This window comes from Phyllobates terribilis, unplaced genomic scaffold, assembly GCF_046119375.1.
Source record: "Phyllobates terribilis strain yellow unplaced genomic scaffold, ASM4611937v1 Scaffold_1__5_contigs__length_1240528914, whole genome shotgun sequence".
In the NCBI taxonomy this organism is placed as follows: domain Eukaryota; kingdom Metazoa; phylum Chordata; class Amphibia; order Anura; family Dendrobatidae; genus Phyllobates; species Phyllobates terribilis.
Genome location: NW_027362761.1, coordinates 246,070,541 through 246,094,077, shown reverse-complemented (window position 1 = coordinate 246,094,077; position 23,537 = coordinate 246,070,541). Strand labels below are relative to the sequence as shown.

The window sequence follows — 23,537 nt, the reverse complement described above, 5'->3', positions numbered from 1 at the left end:
CAGATTAGTCTGACAGGAACGGTCCCTCGTAAACCTATGTTGATATTGGGTCATGAGTAGTGTTGAGCATTCCGATACTGAAATATCGGGTATCGGCCGATATTCGCGGTATCGGAATTCCGATACTTAATTCCGATACTTTTGCAATATCGTATACCGGAATCGGAAGTTCCCATAATGCAATGAGCCAGTTTCATTTTATTCAGCCAATGAGGATCCTAAGAAGTGTGGGCACATCCTGTTAGGCATGTAGGCATCTTAACTAATGGCATGGCTGTGATTGGCTGCTGAAATGATGTCATGATGCACTATAAAAGCCGCCGCCACCATTTTCAGCTCACTCTGCTGTGAATTCAGTTAGGGATAGGACGCTGCTGTTCTGAGGGACAATTTTAGCTACCTATTTGGTCTATTCTGCTTTACCCAAGCTACTTTATAAATCGCTGTGCCTTGCAGCGCTAGTGCACAGTTCTCTGTGCTGTTCACCGCTGTCTGCAAGGTCTGTGTGTGTGAGTGCAGCTCACCCTGTAGTGCGTGCTTCAGCCACGTCTGGTTGTAGTGCACTCAGTGTGTGTCACTGCCTCATACATTGTCCTTTTTTGCCAATTCATAATTTTTCCTGATATCTATTATTAGTGTGGTGGTTCCATCCGTATTCAGCTAAATTGGTTCCAAACACACTATATAGGAGTAGATAGAGAATTTTTTTTGGTCTTGCAGCGCTAGTGCACAGTGCTCTGCATCTGCACTGTTCACCGCTGTTTGCAAGGTCTGTGTGTGTGAGTGCAGCTCACCCTGTAGTGTGTGCTTCAGCCACGTCTGGTTGTAGTGCCCTCAGTGTGTGTCACTGCCTCATACATTGTCCTTTTTTGCCAATTCATAATTTTTCCTGATTTCTCCTATTAGTGTGGTGGTTCCATCCGTATTCAGCTAAATTGGTTCCAAACACACTATATAGGAGTAGTTAGAGGAGCCTTTCTGCAGCATTGTGCCCTGCAGCCCCAGCCAGATTAGTATTAGCCTATTTTTTGTAGCCTCATCTATTGCATTGTAGGTTACCTTCCTACATTGTAATAGCTACAAAAAGTTTGTGATACTATCGGTATTACATCTTTGGGCACATCCAGTGTTTTTTTGTGACAAAAAAACCCAAAATAAAGTTCACCAAAAACTCCACTTTACAGTTGTGTAGGCCACATTAGCTCATATGAAAGTCTAGTCCACACTTTATAAAATTAGTGTTTCTTATACCTGTTAGCAGCTGTTCAGGAATAAGCACACTAAGCCCTTAGTACTTTTCTGCCTATCTTTATCAGTCTACCAAGATGAAGAAGGCAGGGAGTAAGGCATGTGGTCGTGGTCGTGGGCGTGGAGTTTCTGCAGGGAGAGGATGTGAAGATTCTGTGCCTGCAGGGAGAGGACGTGGGGATTCTGTGCCTGCTGCGGGCACCAGTGACTCAGCATCCCCCAGTTTTACCAGGGAGCAGTCCTTTATGCGCAGCTTTGTAGGAGCTAGCCGTACCCCACTGCTGCGGGAGGACCAAATTGAAGCCGTTGTCGGATGGATGGCAGTTAACGCATCGACTTCAATTAGTTCCAGATCCTCCCAGGTCCTGAGCACTGAAGAGCACCCATCTGTCTCTTCACCACCTGCCAAATTGCCCAGGCAGTCAGAGAGCCCTGGACAGGAGCCATCTCTACTTCTGTTCTCTGAATCTCTTGGCTTGGAAAGAGTGGGCCAGCCAAGCAGAATTCGAGAATTTGAAGAAGAGGTAGTATGCAGTGATGCGCAACCGTTTTGTCTCTCTGAATCTGAAGAGGCGGGTGGGCCAGTGCCTATGGTCAGCAGCACACCTCAGTACGCATCTGATGATGAGACTCAGGTGCCACTTTCTGGTGCGTACTGTGCTGTCGAGACTGCCCAGGAGAAGCAGTTGTTTGAAGAGGGTGGTGTAGATGATGAGGTCCCATCATGGCGTGAGGGACAGGAAGGTGGTGGGAGCAGCTCTGAGGAAGAGATTCCCCGAACAGCCCAAAAAGGAGTGAGAGGGACCCATTAGGAGCATGGCTCTTCCAAAATCCAAAGCGGGCGCTCCCAAGACTTGCAGTGCCTGGTCCTTTTTTGACACAGTTGCAGATGACATTTGCTTTGTCAAATGCAAGCTGTGTAATCAGAAGGTGAAAAGAGGGAAAAGTGTCAGCAACCTCAATACCAAAAATATGTGGAAACATGTGCGGACCAAGCACGTGGTGGAGTTACAAAAACACACTGAAGACCTAGGCCAACCTACAGCGCCACCTACCACCTCTTCAGCTCGTGTTGTAGCCTCTTCCTACAGCTCACACACAGCTGGTTCGGCTTCCTCACAGGATCGCCATGGAAGAATCTCTGGCACTGTTGTACAGAGACACAGTGTAATTCCACCCACAGCACCACTTTCCCTGTCATCCTCACACTCCCAGGCCAGTCTACAGCCATCGTTAGCACAGGCATGGGAGAAAAGGCGCCCATACTCGGCAAACCACCCTCGAGCACAGGCTCTGAATGCTGGCATTGCTAAACTACTGGCCCTTGAAATGCTATCATTCAGGCTGGTGGAGACTGACACCTTCCGTAACTTTATGGCATTGGCAGTCCCACAATACAACGTGCCCAGCTGCTTTTATTTCAGCAGGCAAGCCGTCCCTGCCCTGCAATAGCATGTGGAGGGAAAAATTAAACATGCGCTACAAAACGCCGTCAGTAGCAAGGTCCACCTGACCACTGATGCGTGGACCAGTAAGCATGGACAGGGACGATACCTTTCCCTCACTGCCCATTGGGTAAATGTTGTGGAGCCTGGTACAGATCTTGAGAGTGGCGCTGTACGTGTTCTGCCAACTCCAAGGATTGCAGGAATCCAGTCTGTACACATTGATTCCTCCTCATACTCCAGTTCCTCTGAATCAGCAGGAGCCGTCACGGTCTACCTCCACATCGACCCGTGAACGGTTACCTGTTATGATGACCGATATGAGCACAGCAGTGGCCAAACGTCAACAGGCCATATTAAAATTAATTTCTTTGGGGAATCAAAGCCACACAGCGCAGGAGCTCTGGAATGCCATCAAGCAGCAGAGCGACGTGTGGATTGTGCCAGCGAATCTCCAGCCAGGCATGGTAGTGTGTGACAATGGCCGAAATCTGGTGGCAGCTCTGGGCCTAGGCAACCTCACTCACATCCCATGTCTGGCACATGTGCTCAACTTGGTCGTGCAGAGTTTTTTGAGGGACTATCCGGATCTTGATGCACTACTTCACAAGGTCCGCATAGAGTGCGCTCACTTGCGGCGTTCCAGCAACGCAAGATCGCGCATTGCAGCTCTGCAGCGCCGATTACGCCTTCCGGGACATCGCATCATATGTGACCTACCCACCAGGTGGAATTCAACGTTACATATGTTGGAGAGGTTGTGTGAGCAGCAGGCAGCAGTAATGGAGTACCAGCTGCAGCAGGTGCAAACAAGTCGCAGTGTGCGCCGTTCACACTTCACCACTACTGAGTGGGCCTCTATGAAGGACATCTGCCACGTTTTGCGTGCCTTCGATTATTCCACGTGGATGGCGAGTGTAGATGATGCACTAGTCAGCATGACTATCCCCCTTATCTGCCTGCTTGAAAAAACACTGCAAGCACTAAGGGACGAGGTTTTGGAAAAGGTGGAGGATGAGGAGTCACAAATGCCATCTACTTCTCTACAGTCTCCGCAACGTGGTTCCTCACAAAGGCCTAGGCAGGGGACACTTTGTGAGGAGGAAGAGGAGGAGTCAATGGAGGAGGAAGACATCTGTCCAGAGGAGGGAGGTACACAATGCTCTAGTAGTCAGTATCTAGAGCGAGGGTGGGGTGATGCAGAGCAGGCACAGATCACACCTCAAGCAGGAGACAGCGTTTCTTGGCCAGTCTGCAGCACATGGTTGATTTCATGCTGCAGTGCCTGAGAAACGACCGCCGCATCGCCCACATTCTCAACACGACTGATTATTGGGTGTCCACCCTCCTAGATCCTCGCTACCGGGACAACTTACAAAGCCTCATAACACCATTGAACCGGGAGCGTAAAATGCGGGAGTACCAAGACGCACTGGTGCATTCCATCATGTTCTCCATTCCAAGCGAGAGCAGTGCTGCTAGTGCTTTACAAATCAGCTCAGTGGGTCGAGGCAGTGGAGGAAGCTCTGCACAAAGAGGGAGCAGAAGCAGCGCCTCAGCACAAGGCAAGACCAGTATGGCCGAACTGTGGCAAAGTTTTGTGTCCCCGCCGCAACAAATGTCTACACCATCACAGACGGCTCCAGTCAGCAGGAGGCAACGTTTCCGTCAGATGGTGACAGACTACATGTCTTGCCCTCTCAGTGTACTCCCAGACGGCTCTTCTCCCTTCAAGTTTTGGGTCTGTAAACTGGATACATGGCCAGAGCTTAGCCAGTATGCATTGGAGGTGCTAGCTTGCCCTGCTGCTAGTGTATTATCGGAACGCGTCTTTAGTGCCGCAGGTGGTGTACTAACAGACTGTCGCATGCGACTATCCTCCGATAACGTTGACCGGCTTACTTTTCTCAAAATCAACAAGGCCTGGATCTCTCATGAATTTGCCAGTCCTCTTCCAGAATAAATAATTGGTTGGCAACAGTATCCAGGTCGCCTGTTGTGTTCATGTTTCTACCACCTGAACTGTAATCCCTGAGCTCCAACACCGCCAGTTGGCGCTCAGAAGTGCTGTCTGAACAGTCAACACTTACTGCCGTGTTATTGGGGTTCAGTAACGTCAGCTGTTCCCCTGCTGTGCGGACGGCAATTTCTCCTGCTCTGTCCACATTCACACTACTCCAGATTTTAAAGTTGCTCCAATTACACCTCTGGCTCCTCTGTTTTCAGTATTATCCCTGAGCTCCAACACCGCCAGTTGGCGCTCAGAAGTGACGTCTGCACAGTCAACACTTGCTGCCGTGTTATTGGGGTTCAGTAACGTCAGCTGTTCCCCTGCTGTGCGGACGGCAATTTCTCCTGCTCTGTCCACATTCACACAAGTACAGATTTTAAAGTTGCTCCAATTACACCTCTGGCTCCTCTGTTTTCAGTATTATCCCTGAGCTCCAACACTGCCAGTTGGCGCTCAGAAGTGCTGTCTGCACAGTCAACACTTGCTGCCGTGTTATTGGGGTTCAGTAACGTCAGCTGTTCCCCTGCTGTGCGGACGGCAATTTCTCCTGCTCTGTCCACTTTCACACTACTACAGATTTTAAAGTTGCTCCAATTACACCTCTGGCTCCTCTGTTTTTAGTATTATCCCTGAGCTCCAACACTGCCAGTTGGCGCTCGGAAGTGCCGTTTGCACAGTCAACACTTGCTGGCGTGTTATTGGGGTTCAGTAACGTCAGCTGTTCCCCTGCTGTGCGTACGGCAATTTCTCCTGCTCTGTCCACATTCACACTACTACAGATTTTAAAGTTGCTCCAATTACACCTCTGGCTCCTCTGTTTTTAGTATTATCCCTGAGCTCCAACACCGCCAGTTGGCGCTCAGAAGTGCTGTCTGCACAGTCAACACTTGCTGCCGTGTTATTGGGGTTCAGTAACGTCAGCTGTTCCCCTGCTGTGCGGACGGCAATATCTCTTGCTCTGTCCACATTCACACTACTACAGATTTTAAAGTTGCTCCAATTACACCTCTGGCTCCTCTGTTTTTAGTATTATCCCTGAGCTCCAACACCGCCAGTTGGCGCTCAGAAGTGCTGTCTGCACAGTCAACACTTGCTGGCGTGTTATTGGGGTTCAGTAACGTCAGCTGTTCCCCTGCTGTGTGTCCGGCAAATTCTCCTGCTTTGTCCACATCCACTGTACTACTGATTTAAAACTTGCTCCAATTACACCTCTGGCTCCTCTGTTTTTAGTATTTACCCTGGGCTCCAATACCGCTATTTGCTGCTCAGAAGTGACGTCTGCACAGTCAACGCTTGCTCCAGTGTTATTGGGGTTCAGTAACATCAGGTGATCCCCAGCTGTGTGTCCGGCAAATTCTCCTGCTCTGTCCACATTCACACTACTACAGATTTTAAAGTTGCTCCAATTACGCCTCTGGCTCCACTCTGTTTTTAGTATTTACCCTGGGTTCCAGCACCGCCAGCTGTTTCCCAGCAGTGTCTTTGGCACGGGTACTCCCTCCTGCCCAGCCTGGTTCCAGCACGTCAGCTGTTTCCGGTTAGTGTCAACGTCATTTTGCCTCCAATGCGTTGTCCTGTCGTGTTGCTGTCGGGTTAGCCGACTCTATGGTGCCTACAGTTTAGGTGACTCCTATGTGGGCTGCGGGATCTGGCAATGAAGGCTGGTTCCATAGTGCCAATAGGACAAGCACCCCCTGTAGGACTGTGGGTTTTGGTAACTGCGGCCGGCTCGCGGCCTTGCAACTTTTTTTTACATGGGTACTTTCTGCTTCCCATCCGGGTTCCAGTACCGTCAGCTGGTTCTCGGCAGTGCCTTTGGCTTAGGTGACTCCTTCTCGGTATCCAAGTTCCACCAACGTCTGCTGGCCCTTGGTAGTGCTTTCTGGCACAGGTACCTCCTGCTTAGTAACCGAGTTCCAGTACCGTCAGCTGGTCTTTGGTAGTTCCATTGGCTCTTGTGCCTTCTGCTACCCATCCGGGTTCCAGTACCATCAGCTGGTCCTTGGTAGTTCCATTTGCTCTTGTACCTTCTACTACCCATCCAGGTTCCAGTACCGTCAGCTGGTTCTCGGCAGTGCCTTTGGCTTAGGTGCCTCCTTCTCGGTATCCAAGTTCCACCAACGTCTGCTGGTCCTTGGTAGTGCTTTCTGTCACAGGTACCTCCTGCGTAGTAATCGAGTTCCAGTACCGTCAGCTGGTCTTTGGTAGTTCCATTGGCTCTTGTACCTTCTGCTACCCATCCGGGTTCCAGTACCGTCAGCTGGTCCTCGGTAGTTCCATTTGCTCTTGTACCTTCTACTACCCATCCGGGTTCCAGTACCGTCAGCTGGTCCTCGGTAGTTCCATTTGCTCTTGTACCTTCTACTACCCATCCGGGTTCCAGTACCATCAGCTGGTTCTCGGCAGTGCTTTTGGCTTAGGTGCCTCCTTCTCGGTATCCAAGTTCCACCAACGTCTGCTGGTCCTTGGTAGTGCTTTCTGGCACAGGTACCTCCTGCTTAGTAACTGAGTTCCAGTACCGTCAACTAGTCCTCGATAGTTCCATTGGCTCTTGTACCTTCTGCTACCCATCCAGGTTCCAGTACCGTCAGCTGGTCCTCGGTAGTTCCATTTGCTTTTGTACCTTCTACTACCCATCCGGGTTCCAGTACCGTCAGCTGGTTCTCGGCAGTGCCTTTGGCTTAGGTGCCTCCTTCTCGGTATCCAAGTTCCACCAATGTCTGCTGGTCCTTGGTAGTGCTTTCTGGCACAGGTACCTCCTGCTTAGTAACCGAGTTCCAGTACCGTCAGCTGGTCCTCGGTAGTTCCATTTTCTCTTGTACCTTCTACTACCCATCCAGGTTCCAGTACCGTCAGCTGGTTCTCGGCAGTGTCTTTGGCACGGGTACTCCCTCCTGCCCAGCCTGGTTCCAGCACGCAAGCTGTTTCCGGGTAGTGTCAACGTCACTTTGCCTCCAATGCATTGTCCTGTCGTGTTGCGGTCGGGTTAGCCGACTCTATGGTGCCTGCAGTTTAGGTGACTCCTATGTGGGCTGCGGGATCTGGCAATGAAGGCTGGTTCCATAGTGCCAATAGGACAAGCACCCCCTGTAGGACTGTGGGTTTTGGTAACTGCGGCCGGCTCGTGGCCTTGCAACTTTTTTTTACACGGGTATCAGTACCGTCAGCTGGTTCTCGGCAGTGTCTTTGGCTTAGGTACTTCCTTCTCGGTATCCAAGTTCCACCAACGTCTGCTGGTCCTTGGTAGTGCTTTCTGGTACATGTACCTCCTGCTTAGTAACCGAGTTCCAGTACCGTCAGCTGGTCCTCGGTAGTTCCATGGGCTCTTGTACCTTCTGCTACCCATCCGGGTTCCAGTACCATCAGCTGGTTCTCGGCAGTTCCTCAGCTTTCTTGTACCTTCTGCTACATTTGCAAGTTCAAGCTTTTTGAAATGGTTCTTGGTAATCACTCTGGATCTCCCTGACGAGGACCCTGAGGACGAGGACCCTGAAGACCACCCCGAAGAAGACGAGGACCCCGAAGACGAGGACCCTGAAGACGAGGACCCTGAAGACCAACCCAAAGAAGACGAGGACCCCGAAGACGAGGACCCTGAAGACGAGGACCCTGAAGACGAGGACCCTGAAGACGACCCCGAAGAAGACGAGGACCCCGAAGACGACGAGGACCCCGAAGACGACGACCCTGAACAAGAGGACCCTGAAGACCACCCCGAAGAAGACGAGGACCCCAAAGACGACGACCCTGAAAACGAGGACCCCGAAGACGATGACCCTGAAGACAACGACCCTGAATACCACCCCGAAGAAGACCAAGAAGATGACCCTGAAGAAGTTGACCAAGAGGACAAAGAAGAAGAAGACAACCACCAAGATACAGAAGAACAAGAGACAGAAAACCAAGAAGCAGAAGTACAAGAAGCTGCAGAACAAAAAGCGGAAGAACATTAAGCATAAGACTAAAAATCAGAGCAAAAGATAATATCTAAATTATAAGCAGAAGATGACCAAGCAGTGTATGGGGGCGAGTCCGTTCCTCCTCGTGGTGCCCCTGGAAAAGACCTGCTGCTGCAGGCCAAATGGAACGCGGACAAATCCTGTTGTAAATCTTTTGTGATGGGCAGAACGAAAGGTGTAATGTTCAAACTTTTATAGATAACAACTACAGGAATGCCTGTCACAAATAAGAATATGATGAAGAAGAAGAATATGAAGAAGATGAAGAAGTAGAATATGAAGAAGAATAATAGTTGAATAAGAAGAATATGAAGAATGTAAAAAAAAAGAATAATACGAAGAAGGTGAAGAAGAAGAAGGTGAAGAAGGTGAAGAAGAAGTTGATGAAAAAGATGCTTATGCTGAGGATGATGAAGGAGAAAGTGTGGGAGAAGTAAAAAAGAAGGTGAAGAGCATGGAAGTAGTGAAACATAAATATCTGACAAAATATAAAAATACTTAACATAGTCAATATTTCCGTAACTCAGAAAGTCTTAAAAAAAATATTAATTCCTGCTATTCCATTTGATTGGGCTAAACCTCTATGCCTTTATTGTCTCCCCCACCTCCCCCAATACATTCTACATTATTCTTAGTTGTTTTCCTTCATGTAGAATTAACCTACAAGGAAAGAAAGGGTTTATTTTCATTCCGATATTTCTGTCCCATTGACTTGCATTGGTTTCTGGTATCGGAATCGGCGATATCCGATACTTTTTGGGTATCGGTCCGATCCAATCCGATCCGATATTTCCCGATATCGGAAGGTATCGCTTAACACTAGTCATGAGGTTATTCTTCTTCAGATACTCTAGTATAGCATCTCTTAGTAAACCCTCCAGGATTTTACCCACAGTAGAGGTTAAGCTTACCGGCCTATAATTTCCAAGTTCAGTTTTTGTCCCCTTTTTGAATATTGGCACCACATTTGCTATACACCAGTCCTGTGATACAGACCCTGTTATTATGGAATCTTTAAAGATTAAAAATAATGGTCTATCTATGACGTTACTTAATTCCTGCAGTACTCACGGGTGTATCCCATCCGGGTCTGGGGATTTGTCAACTTTAGTGATTTTTAGACGCCGCCGTACTTCCTGCTGGGTTAAGCAAGTGACATTTAATGGAGAATTTTTGTTATCACTAATCATGTTTTCTGTCATGCGATTTTCTTGTGTAAATACGGTTGAAAAAAAATCATTTAGCATATTGGCTTTTTCCTCGTCCTCATCCACCATTTCACCCAGACTATTTTTAAGGGGGCCAACACTATAATTTTTTAGTTTTTTACTATTTATGTAGTTAAAGAATATTTTGGAGTTATTTTTACTTTCTCTGGCAATGATTCTCTCTGCCTCAATCTTTGCTGCCTTGATTTGATTTTTACATAATTTATTTAATTTTCTATATTTATTTAATGCCTCATCACTACCTACTTGCTTTAGTTCTCTAAATGCTTTCTTTTTGTCACTTATTGCGCCCTTTACAGCTCTATTTAGCCATAGTGGTTTCCTTTTATTTCTAGCATGTTTATTCCCAAAGGGTATATATTGTGCATAAATGTTTCATCTTGTAATTTAAACCACATTCTATGTCAGTAATTAGTAATTCAGTCTCCATTTTTTATTAGACATCTAAATATATGGTTACCCAATTTTTAAGGAATTATATAGTATGGTTACTTTTATATAGTATGTTTACTTTTATATAGTATGTTTATTTTACTTTGTGATGTGCTTGTATGCTTTAAGAAAGTTCTTAAGATCTCATATCTGCCAAAAACAAATTATTTGGTTCTTCTACCCCAAAGTTTTTTTATAGACGTCTTCATCTCCTTATTTCGCAAGGTATAGATGACAGGGTTCAGCATCGGTGCTATGACTGTATAGAACACCGTGACCACCTCATCAGCCTGAAAAGTCTTGGAGGGTCTCATATAAATAAAAACGCATGGTCCAAAGAAAAAAGTTACCACTGTAAGATGAGAAGCACATGTTGAAAAGGCCTTCCGTCGTCCTTCCACTGTTCGAATTTTAATGATAGCCTTAGCAATGCCAATATAGGATATTAAGACAGTCAGAAAGCAGCCAAGTGATACGATCCCACTATTGGCCACTATCATAGCATCAATCATGGTTGTATCAGTGCATGCAAGCCTGATTAATGGTGGGACATCGCAAAAAAAACTGTTAATTTCATTAGGGCCACAGAATGGCAAACCCATTGTTAGTGTTGTCTGGATGTTAGAATGAACAAAACCAATAGCCCAAGTTGCTGCCACCATCCATAGACAAAGCTGTTTACTCATTATGGTGGAATATTGCAAGGGTTTGCATATAGCTACATAGCGATCATATGCCATAGCTGTGAAAAGAAAACATTCTACACAGGCAAAAAAGTGGAAGAAGTACAGCTGAGTGATGCAGCCATTGAATGTAATCGTTTTTCTTTCAGAAAAAAAATCAATCAACATCTTGGGCACAGTTACACTCGAATAGCAGAGATCAATGAAAGAAAGTTTACCAAGGAAGAAATACATTGGATTATGAAGACGATAATCTGCCCTGATGGTCAACATGATCAAAATGTTCCCACTCAGAAGTAATATATAGGCCAATAGAAAGATGGAAAAGACAAAGTACTGAAGTCTTGGATTAAAGGCAAAAATCACAAAAACAAATTCTGTTACTTCTGTTATGTTACATGTCTCCACTGTAGACTTTAAAGAACTGGATTTCTTAGCAGCTATCTGATGATCTGATATGTTATAAAATGAGTCCAGTGCCCCAAAGTTTATGGAAAAAGGTTCTTCTGCACAGCTGTACTGCATAGTTGCAAAGAAAAAATGTGGAAATCTAATGGATTAAAGTGTAAAACCCATTTTCTATAATGTACTTTTCCATCAAAAAGAACCATGCAGACAGCCTAACATCTATAGGAAAAGAAAAATAAACAAAGACAAATCAATTATTTGGTTAAAAAAATTAACTCTTTAATAGATACATAATCAACATAAAGCGAAAAAGTGTACAGAACCTATAATTTCAATACAATGTCATAAATTGATACCAAAAGCCTTGACAGGCTACAATGTATATAACCACACAAACACTTATAGCATGGACATCTCATGACAAAGTATTGTGAAATATTTTTTTTTCCCCAAAGCTGGTAATCTCATACTACACATGCTGAACTAAGAGTAAAGTTATGGAAGACAACAATGTACTACTGTTCTAGTATCAAAATAAATAATTCATATATTTTATTGTTTTAACTGGTGCTAATATAATTTTTTCATACATTTACATATCACCTTTAAAACACTACTTCGGCATTTTGTCATTTTTATTTTACCATTGGAATAATATCACTTATGTCAGTTCCCTGCTGTTAGTTAAATACTTACCAGAAGCCATTTTCTGCTGTTATTGGTGCCGCTCCGGTCAGTCTTCTGCAGTTTGTGACCTAAAAGGTCGCTCCAGTGTTTGCTGGGCAAGGTGGAAGTCACATCTCAGTGTAAATCTATGAGAGCCAGAACGAGACCAGGCGCTCATACGCTTACATTCAGAAATTTTGAAATTGAGAGCTTGTGATAAAGAGCTGACTTCTGAGCCAGAAGTCAGAAGCTGTGGTCACAAGACAGCTGAACAGGACTGGAGCGGTGTTGGGAAGAATAGAAGATGGCGAACGGGAAGGATTTTACTAACAGCAGGGAACTGACATTAGTCATAGTACCCTGGAGGTAAAATAAAAAAAAATGCTGGAGTGGTACTTTAAAGATATAGATTGGGGATATATTTAAAATTAAATAAAACTATCTTATTAAATTTAGTTATACTAGTGCGAACAAGACACAGGGTAGAAATTACTTAAATAAATATGCATAAATATGATACTTGCACAATGTTTAATATGAGTCAACAACTTATCAGATTGTGGTTTCTTTTTACCTGTTCTGATCCATGTTACAGTGAAAAATTCTGCTTGGTATCAAAAATCAGCATGGCAGACATTCACCCTCATCTTCCAAAGTAATATCAGAATAGGAATACAAGGCAGCTTTATTAGAAAGATAAGTCCTTTGGGAAAACATTTTCTGGAAACGAATCCAAATAATTCCTACTGATTATTGTTGATAGCAATTCCCAGGATTCTTGTTATTTTTATCGCTCTTGGGAAGCTTACAATTTAGTTCTTAATTCAAAGTTTGGATTAATGTTTCATACTTCTGTTTTAAAGACAAAAGTTCAATCAACTTTATTTGTACTTTGTTACATATATTATATATCAGAAATGTTTATGAGAAATTGACCTTTTACTGAAAAGCTATCAATTATAAAAATTGCTTATATGCAATTTTACTAAATGTTGCTGGACAGTAATTGGACAAATTCTAATATACAACACCCATTCTGTGCCGAGTTCAGTAAGGAATGGATTTTCAAATGGAGCCCAAATAGTAATACATGAGGCCTTTGCAGTATCTCCATATTCTTTTAATTCCAAACAAAGGTTTGGATGCTAAATGTATGAAGGTATTCTCCGCTAGAAGCAGAGGGAAACTCCTCTGTGTGTATAACACGTAAAGAAGCCTACCTTGCTATATCAGATTTACTGCGCATGTGCATGACCAAGATCTCCACTGGCTCAAAATGACAGGAGAAAAAAATTAACTTTATTTCTCCTCTGAGCTTTAGGCTTTCAGTCATAAAGGTGTGTAAGGAGCGACAACAGTCCCCGCTCAGTACATTGCGAGCAGTGCTTGTAAGCACGCCCAGGCTCTTTGATGGACTGCTCACTCTGCACAGATGTGCTGCAAAGTCAGCTGTCAATTAAAGTTCCGGGGCGTGCTTACAGCTGCCGCTCACTGTGTATTGAGTAATAATTATAGCCACTCTGTCCACATCTCTATGACTGAAAGCCGGTGGCTCCCAGGAAGAATAAAGTTAATTTTCTCCTGCCATATTGGGCCAGTGCACACATCTCGGCCATGAACATGAGCAGTGGATATGATATTCTGATATAAAAAAAATTATATCATGGGTGATAGTATGTGTTTATGGTCAATGAGTTTTGTCATGGTACAAGCAAGACAACTGCCACTGTGCTCAAGTGATAGGGAAGGACACAATGACTTTCATATAACATTTATAGCAGTGAAGGTTATACTACTACTGTTTGCTGACTGATTGTATGCTGCAGTAAAGAAGATCATAGTATACAACTCTAGACAAAATTTCAGAGTATCCTTTGATTGGTGCATTAAGTGACAATACCAAGTGTGAGCAGAGCTCCCAAGGCATATTGAAGTACCCCAGGGTTCTGTTCCAATATTGCCATTTAACCATCATGTACCCAAAATTGCTAAAATGTGTCTGATCATTTAGGAACAAATCAGTTAACATACAAACATCATGTGAGAGTGAAATTTTATTTAGGGTTGTTGTTTTACCATAATGTTCTACAAAGTAGTAATAGTATGCCATGTGGCAAAACCATTGTGTACTGGTGAAGGAACAGTGGTCAAATGGTGGAAATGATGCAGCAATTAAGGGAGGCAACTCTGGTGTAACTTGCAGAACTGAAAGTTTTTGCTCATAAAAAACACTAAAGCTTGAAATTTTCAAGGCACCATTCTTGAACAGATATACAATAGTGATGAGCGAACGTGCTCGCCACTGCTCGGTACTCGCCCGAGCATCACTGTATTTCCGGGTTGCTCAGGCGGGAACTCGGGTCCCCTCCCTGCATGTTTGGCTCTCTTTAGAGAGCCAATGAACATGCAGGGATTGCTTGCCATGCACTGTAATGCCTTAATCATGTTGGTTGTGGGCATTACAGTTATTGGCTGGACGCAGAGCATCATCAGGTGTATATAAGACCGGGCGCCGCCATGCTCGTCACAGTCTCCTCCGGAACCAGGCAAAGTAGGGAGAGCTCCTGCTGCGTCAGGGAGAGATTTGCATCTTCATAGTTAGTATAGGTATTCCACAACATATATATATATATATATACACTGCTCAAAAAAATAAAGGGAACATCCAAATAACACATCCTAGATCTGAATGAATGAAATATTCTCATTGAATACTTTGTTCTGTAGAAAGTTGAATTTGCTGACAAAATCACACAAAAATCATCAATGGAAATCAAATTTATTAACCAATGGATGCCAGGATTTGGAGTCACCACCAAAATTAAAGTGGAAAAACACACTACAGGCTGATCCAACTTTGATGTAATGTCCTTAAAACAAGTCAAATTGAGGCTCAGTATTGTTTGTAGCCTCCACGTGCCTGTATGACTTCCCTACAATGCCTGGGCATGCTCCTGATGAGTCTGCAGATGGTCTCATGTGGAATCTCCTCCAAGACCTGGACTAAAGCATCCGCCAACTCCTTGGCAGTCTGTGGTGTAACGTGACGTTGATAGATGGAGCGAGACATAATGTCCCAGATGTGCTCAATCGGATTCAGGTCTGGGGAACGGGCGGACCAGTCCATAGCTTCAATGCCTTCATCTTGCAGGAACTGCTGACACACTCCAGCCACATAAGGTCTGGCATTGTCCTGCATTAGGAGGAACCCAGGGCCAACCGCACCAGCATATGGTCTCACAAGGGGTCTGAGGATCTCATCTCGGTACCTAATGGCAGTAAGGCTACCTCTGGCGAGCACATGGAAAGAAATGCCACAGAACACCAGGATTGGCAAAGTCGCCACTGGCGCCCTGTGCTCTTCATAGATGAAAGCAAGTTCACACTGAGCACATGTGACAGACGTGACAGTCTGGAGATGCCGTGGAGAGTGATTTGCTGCCTGCAACATCCTTCAGCATGACCGGTTTGGCAGTGGGTCAGTAATGGTGTGTCGGGAGGCATGTCAAGATGCCTCCCACCCTGCACCTGTCGTTAAACACTCTCAACTAGCACCATCAGCAAGCACGTCCATGTCCTTGTCCCAGCTCAGCGTTCAGTTGTCCCTACCCCAGTACTTGGAGCGCAAGCGCAAGTATGCAAACAACGACCTAAAGGCCACACTACTAAATTCACACATTTTGCGAATAGTTACGCCCAAAATGTTGCCTTTTAGGCTCATGGAGACGGAAGCTTTCCGCAACCTGATGGCGGCGGTTGTCCCTCGGTACTTGGTCCTAAGCCCCCACTATTTCTCTCGGTGTGCCATCCCCGCATTACACGAGCACGTGTCCAAAAACATTAGACGTACCCTCAACAAAGCAGTTACTAGGAAAGTCCACCTAACCATGGACACGTGGACAAGTGCTTGTGGGCAGGGAAGGTACATCTCGCTGACGGCACACTGGGTTAACATAGTGGAAGCCAGGACCCAGTTGGACCTTGGGATGGAACACGTCCTCCTGACGCTGAGGATTGGGGGCCCTGGGTCAATCAGAGTTGCCCCCACATTCTACAGCTCCTGCACCTCCTCCTCTTCAGCCTTCATCTCCGAAATTACCACATTAGTCGCAAGCTGGAAGCACTGCAGCACTGCCTCGGCCAAGCGGCAACAGGCTGTGCTGAAGCTAATATCCATAGGTGACAAACCACACAACGCTGAAGAGTTGTGGACAGCTCTGAAAGAGCAGGCAGATCTGTGGCTGACACCGCTGACCCTACAGCCAGGCATGGTTGTGTGTGTGTTATGATCTGTAACAAGTACTAAGGAAAGAAAGGGGAAAGCTTTCCCTACAGTAAGACTAAGCTGAATCCCTACAATGTAGCTGGCTGCCTGTTCCTTGCGAACAGACCTGCCTTAGTCCTCAGCTAGTCTGAACAAAGACCTATTGCATAAAGGAAGGAGTCCCTAATAGAACTAAGGACTGGAACAAAAATAGGACACCTCCTGAATAGAGAAGATTGTTGCAGAACACAAAAAGATAAACTGACAAAAAGGTACTAGATGTCCCAGAAGGACCAAGCGAACTGACAGAGATAGGCACAGAAGCACCTGGCTAGCAAAACAGTCAAACAACACTGAAGTCCAGCGAAAACAAACAGGAGGGTTCTAACAGTACCCCCTCTTTTATGAGGATCCTCCGGATCCTCCAGGCCAAGGCCTATCCGGAAACCTCTTGTGGAAAGCTCTAGCAAGCCTAAGAGCAGAGGCATCATCCGCCCTTACCCAGGAGTTATCTTCGTGACCGAAACCCTTCGAGGAGACAAGATACTCTAATCTCCCTCTATGCCGTCTAGAATTCAAGATACGAGAAATTTCTTATTCGCCGTCTTCCACCACAGGAGGATCTGTGACAGTGGCATCCCTATCTGATACATCAGCCTTTTTCAACAAGGAAACATGAAACACAGGATTAATCTTCCAGGAAGTAGGGACATCCAACCTAACCGCAGACGGGTTAACAACCTGAAGCACTTTAAATGGACCCACAAACTTAGGACCCAGTATTTTAGAGGGAATCCTCAACCGCAAGTTCCTTGAGGACAACCAAACCATGTCACCCACAGTAAACAAAACCTCCTTACGTTTCCTGTCAAAATACTTCTTGGACTTCTTGTTAGCCTCTTGAAGGTTGCAACGTACATTAGTCCAAACTCTCTCCAAATCACCGGAAAAATTCTCCTCCTCCGGCACCGCCGACCCCAATTTGGAGAACGTACCAAAAGACGGATGTCTCCCAGTACAACAAAAAAAAGGAGAACACCCAGCTGAGGAGGATGTATGATTGTTAAGAGCAAATTCTGCGCGAGGCAGAAACTCAGACCACACCTCTTGATTGTTTGCCACAAAACAACCCAAAAACTGTTCTACATCCTGGTTCTTTCTTTCAGTCTGTCCATTAGACTCAGGATGATACACAGACGAAAATGACAAATGGACTCCCAACCTGTCACAAAAAGCACGCCAAAAGCGAGCCACAAACTGAGGTCCTCTATCAGAAACAATATCCGTAGGAACGCCATGAAGCTTGACAATCTCCTTAACAAATGCCTTAGCGAGTGTCTTGGCGCAGGGCAACTTAATGAATGGAACCAAATGACACATCTTACTAAAACGGTTCACGACCACCCAGATGACAGTAAAACCCTCGGACACAGGCAGATAAGTAATAAAATCATTGTGAGATGCGTCCAAGGCGCACTAGGAACCTCCAGAGGGCAAAGCAACCTCGCAGCAGGAGTATGTGAAGCCTTTGACCTAGCATACACAGTACATTGACACATCCACTTGATGAATTCTTTCTGCCATCCAGGCCACCAAAAACTGTGACTGATAAGTCTCTTAGTCTCAGAAATTCCTGGATGACCTGCCAACCAAGACTCATGACACTCCACAAACAAATCTCTCCTAAAGGTTCTAGGCACGAACAACCTCCCATGGGGAGTGTTAGGTGGAGCATCATCTTGAGCTTTCAGAATCCCATTCTCCAAAACGGAGTCCAATGCCGCCACCACAACTCCTTTCTGTAAAATGCACTCCTCCTCCTCGGCACCGACCGTAGGAGAGAAGCTGCGAGATAAAGCATCAGCTTTAACATTCTTAGTACCAGGGATATAGGTAACAGAAAAATGAAACCGAGAAAAAAAAAGAGCCCAGCTAGCTTGACGGGCATTCAAGCGCTTGGCAGCATCCAGATAGATCAAATTCTTATGATCTATGAAAACCTGAATAGGAAATCTAGCGCCTTCCAAAAATGACGCCAATGTTCAAACGCGAGTTTAATAGCCAGCAATTCCCGATTTCCAACATCATAATTCAGTTTGGTTTCCAAAATTTTTTTCAAATAGAAGGCACAAGGATGTACTCCATCCTTGTTCTCCTGAGACAAAACTGCTCCGACCCCCACCGATGAAGCATCGACCTCGACCAAAAAAGGCTTGGTCTCATCAGACTGCATAAGGATAGGGGCATAACTGAACCTCTCTTTGAGATACTTAAACACTTCAATGGCCTCAGTAGTCCACTGGACCGTATTCGCACCTTTCCTGGTGAGATCGGTTAGAGGCTTAACAATTACAGAAAAATTCTTAATGAATTTTCTGTAATAATTGGCAAAACCCAAAAATCTCTGTATAGATTTCAACCAATAGGCCTAGGCCATTCCTGCACAGCCTGAACCTTCACCGGGTCGATCTCAAAGCCCTCGCTGGAGACAATGTAGCCCAAAAAACTAATTTTCTGCACAGAGAATTCACATTTCTCCAGCTTAGCAAAGAGTGAATTATCACTCAATAACTGCAAAACTTCATGTACACTCTGCCAGTGGGACTCCAGATCTGGCGATTAAATCAAAATGTCATCTAAATACACAACCACATTCTTATCAATCAAAGGTCTCAGGATGTCATTAATAAGGTTCTGAAAAAATGCAGGTGCATTAGTAAGACCAAAAGGCATCACCAGATTCTCAAAATGACCTACCGGAGTGTTCATCACCCTCCTTTACTCGTAACAAATTGTATGCCCCCCGGAGATCAATTTTAGAGAACCACTTGGCCCCCACTAACTGGTTAAACAAGTCAGAAATTAACGGCAATGGGTAGGAATTGCGTACGGTAATCTTATTAATTTCACGAATATCCAGACATGGACGTAAACCCCCGTCCTTTTTTTTAACAAAGAAAAATACAACTGCCACAGGTGACTTAGAAGGTCTAATGTGACCAGCAGCCAAGCTAGTCTGTATGTACTCATCCAAGGCCTTTCTTTCAGGGATAGTCAGATTAAACAAGCGACTCTTGGGAAGAGTAGCTCACGGAACAAACTCAATGGCGCAATCATAATCCCTATGAGGAGGTAAAACTTGCAACTCCTCCTCCAAAAAAACCCTCCAAAAATCTTGAATAGGTACAGGTGATTCCCCTTTTTCCACAGCCGCAATGCGACCATTACAACATTTATCATAGCACTTCGGACTCCAAGACTTTATCATATTAGTAGACCAGTCCAGCAAAGGATTGTGCAGTTTTAACCAAGGCAATCCTAAAACGACCGGAGAGGGTAAACTATCTAATGCAACCAAGTCCAAAATTTCTTGGTGAAGTCCATTGATAGTGAGGGGAAATGCAGCAGTCTTGTGAGTAATACATTTCAAGGGAGTGTTATCAATTTCAATCACAGAAATAGGTGATCACAATGGTTTGGATTTCAATTTAAGTTTTTCCAAAAACCCTTTATCAATCACATTAAGTGTTGAACCACAATCCACAAATACCTGAAATTCAATCAAATTTTCCTGCAAAGTAGTACTCCCTGAAAGAAACACTCCTGCAGAGCGTATACAGCTATACAGACGTACCTGACCTTTTTTTTTTCTTTACTTAAACGAAGCTCACAATACTTAAACAAATGGTCAGCTTTACCACAATAAAGACACAATACCTCGGCGAACCTCCAGTCTCTTTCCTGAGAGCAGAGCGACATCGCCCCAACCTCCATCAGTTCTCCGCCATCTGAGCAGATTTTCTGGGGACTAGGACCTGGCATTACAGGAGTCTTTACCTCATTCTGCCTAAATCTCAGCCTCCTATCCACATGAACAGCTAATTGCATGGCATCCTGCAGAGTCTCAGGTGCGGGGAATGCAATTAGCAAATCCTTAACCCTTTCACTCAGACCAGCAAGAAATAAACATTTCAGAGCAGGATCATTCCATTTGACTTCTGAAGCCCATCTTCTAAAGTGTGAGCAATAAATTTCAATATCACCTGACCCCTGATTCAAACGCCTGAGTTCTGCCTCAGCAGATGAGATTAGATCAGGATCGTAATATAATAGACCCATAGCAGAAAAAAATTCTTCTACCGACCTTCAGCATGGATCATTAGGTTGGAGAGAAAAGGCCCACCCCTGTGGTTCATTGCGCAAAACTGACATAACAAAACCAATGCGCTGTGATTCATTCCCAGAGGACCTTGGTCTCAAACGAAAATATAACAAACAAGCATTTTTAAAGGAAAAAAAATCTTGCTGTTTACCATAAAAAACATCAGGCAGTCCTACTTTGGGTTCCACAAAATGCGTTCCAGAACAGCTACTCACGTGTTGCTGGAGCTCGGCCACCTCCAGAGACAATCCCTGCAAGCGTTGAGCCAAATCCTTGGCGGAAGCATACTGATCCCCGAATTTCTTTCCTTTTAGTTTTTTGGGCTGGACTTACTGTTATGATCTGCAACAAGTACTAAGGAAAGAAAGGGGAAAGCTTTCCCTACAGTAAGACTAAGCTGAATCCCTACGATGTAGCGGACTGCCTGTTCCTTGCGAACAGACCCGCCTTAGTCCTCGGCTTGTCTCAATGAAGACCTATAGCATAAAGGGAAGGAGTCCCTAAAAGAACTAAGGACTGGAATAAAAATGGGACACCTCCTGAACAGAGAAGATTGTTGCAGAACACAAAAAGATAAACTGACAAAAAGGTACTAGAGGTCCCAGAAGGACCAAGCGAACTGACAGAGATAGGCACAGAAGCACCTGGCTAGTAAAACAGTCAAACAACACTTAAGTCCAGCAAAGCCAAAAGGGCGGAGCTGGAATATAAAGGCAGATGGTCACGTGACCGCAAAACACAAGATGGAAAAAACAAACAGGAGGGTTCTAACAGTATGACAATGACCAGAACCTGGTGGCGGCTCTGAGGCGAGGTGAGCTCACACACGTACCATGCCTGGCCCATGTGCTTAACCTCGTGTTTCAGCGGTTTTTCAAAGCCTACCTGGATCTGTCGGATCTGCTTGTCGAAGTTCGCCTCCTAAAATGTGCCCATTTTAGAAAGTCAGCTACAGCTTCCGCCGCCCTTGCCGTGCTTCAGCAGCGTTTGCAGCTTCCAGCTCACCAACTGATCTGCGATGTCCCTACGCGTTGGAACTCTACATTGCAGATGTTGGGAAGGATTTGTGAGCAGAAGAGGGCAGTTGTTGACTACCAGCATCAACAAGGCTGTCGGTATTCAGTTCAGACTCCACACATAAAACCTCAGAAGTGGACATGGATGTCAGAGATTTGTACCATCCTACAAAACTTTGAGGACTCCACCAAGATGGTGAGCAGCGATGACATCATAATTAGTGTCACCATCCCACTTCTCTGTCTTCTGAAACACTCTCTGCTCACAATTAAAGAGGATGCATTGCAGGCGGAGCACGATGAGATGGAGCAAGGAACCATACAGGGTGATTACACACAGCTCAGCCTCATCTCATCCCAATGTGGATAGGGTGACAATGAGGAAGAGTAGGAGAAGGAAGAACAGGAGCTAGTTTCCTGCGCTATAGACGGTACTACCTGCACAACTGTCATACCGTCTGTTCAGCGTGGATGGCCTCAGGACGGAGAGGATGAGGAAGAGAGCATGGTCAGTCATCCTCTTGGTGAGGACACGGAAGTCTTGCCTCTTTGCAGTCTGGCACACATTGCTGAGTTTATGTTATGCTGCCTTTCCCATGACCCTCGCGTTGTCCAAATTTTGAGTGACAGTCATTACTGGCTGTTGACAGTTCTAGAGCCACGCTACTAGGAGAACTTTCTCTCTCTTATTCTCTTGCAGGAGAGACCTAATAAAATGGGGCAGTACGAGAAGGCCCTTGTTGTGCAATTATTAAAAAAATTCCCATCTGAAAACGCTGGCGGCAGAGGTCACAGTTCGTAGGACAAAGGCAAGAGAGATACAAATGCAATCCAGCAGAGGCAGGGGAACGCTGTCAAAGTTCTGGGACAGTTTTCTGAGACCCTCCCATCGCCTGAGGCGCAGGGTATTCTCCCAAGGAAGGAAAAGTTTCGGAAGATGGTGAGGGAGTACCTTGTTGACCGTAACAACGTCCTCCATCATTCCTCTGTGCCCTATAATTATTGAGTATCCAACCTGGATACGTGGCATGAACTGGCTCTCTACGCCTTGGAGGTCCTGGCTTGCCCTGCCGCTAGCATTTTGTCAGAGTGAGTTTTTAGTGCCGCTGGTGGAATTATAACTGATCGGCGCATCCGCCTGTAAACTTTAAATGCTGACAGGCTGACTCTTATAAAAATGAACAAGGGTTGGATTGGGCCAGACTTCTCAACACCACCGAATGAAAGCAGCATAACATAAACTCAAATACAGTGTCTTTTTTTTGGGAGGTCTAACTCTATTCCCATGCACCTCTGTCTTCACACCCAGACATGGGTATACGTTTCGTAATTTTGTCTATTTGCTCTTGTCCTCTTCCTTGTCTGCATCCTCATCCTCCACCACCATATCACCACCATATGTACCATATCAACTTATCTACGGCTCTTTCAAGGGGCATTGGAATTCCTCCAAATTTTTGGCAGCCGTTGCTTAACTGCATAGGCTAACAGTATGGGAGACAAACTTCCTAATAATGGGAACATTGTTTTCAGGAGGCCCTCCGACCTCTACGTCTCTTGCAAGGGGCATTGGAGTTCCTCCAAATTTTTTCAGCCGTTGCAGTCACAAAATACGCAATAACAGTATAGGAAACCCACTCATTAATAATGGGAATAACATAGCATAGCCAACTGCTGGGCCTTTAAGAATAGTAAGGGCTACCTGATGGCCCTATAAAAATAGTCTTTGTGACTTTCAGAGTCCCTCCATCATAAATGAAACAGGAAGTGTCGGATAATGTGTCACACACCACATGGCCAGATAAGGTTGTAAAATGTTAAATTGACATTTCCCGGTGAATGCATTTGTCTTGGTTGAAAGCAATGCAAAAGTGCAAAAATGCATCAAAAATGCTACGTGTGAACATAGCCCAAGGTGTGGAGGAGCAGTTTTGTTTTTCATTATTTATTTTGTCTTATACAAGTCATTACCCTGGAAAGGATGTTCCTTAACATATTTCCCAGGAAAATCCAT

General features: G+C 45.2%; 1 protein-coding gene across 1 annotated transcript; it reads right to left on the bottom strand.

Annotated features, from left to right (window-relative positions):
* Nucleotides 1-10,488: 10,488 nt before the first annotated feature.
* LOC141166579 (olfactory receptor 4E2-like) lies at nt 10,489-11,532 on the bottom strand. Its single transcript, XM_073653408.1, has one exon. It carries the CDS (start codon nt 11,530-11,532, stop codon nt 10,489-10,491), a length of 1,044 nt encoding a protein of 347 aa, XP_073509509.1.
* Nucleotides 11,533-23,537: the final 12,005 nt, after the last annotated feature.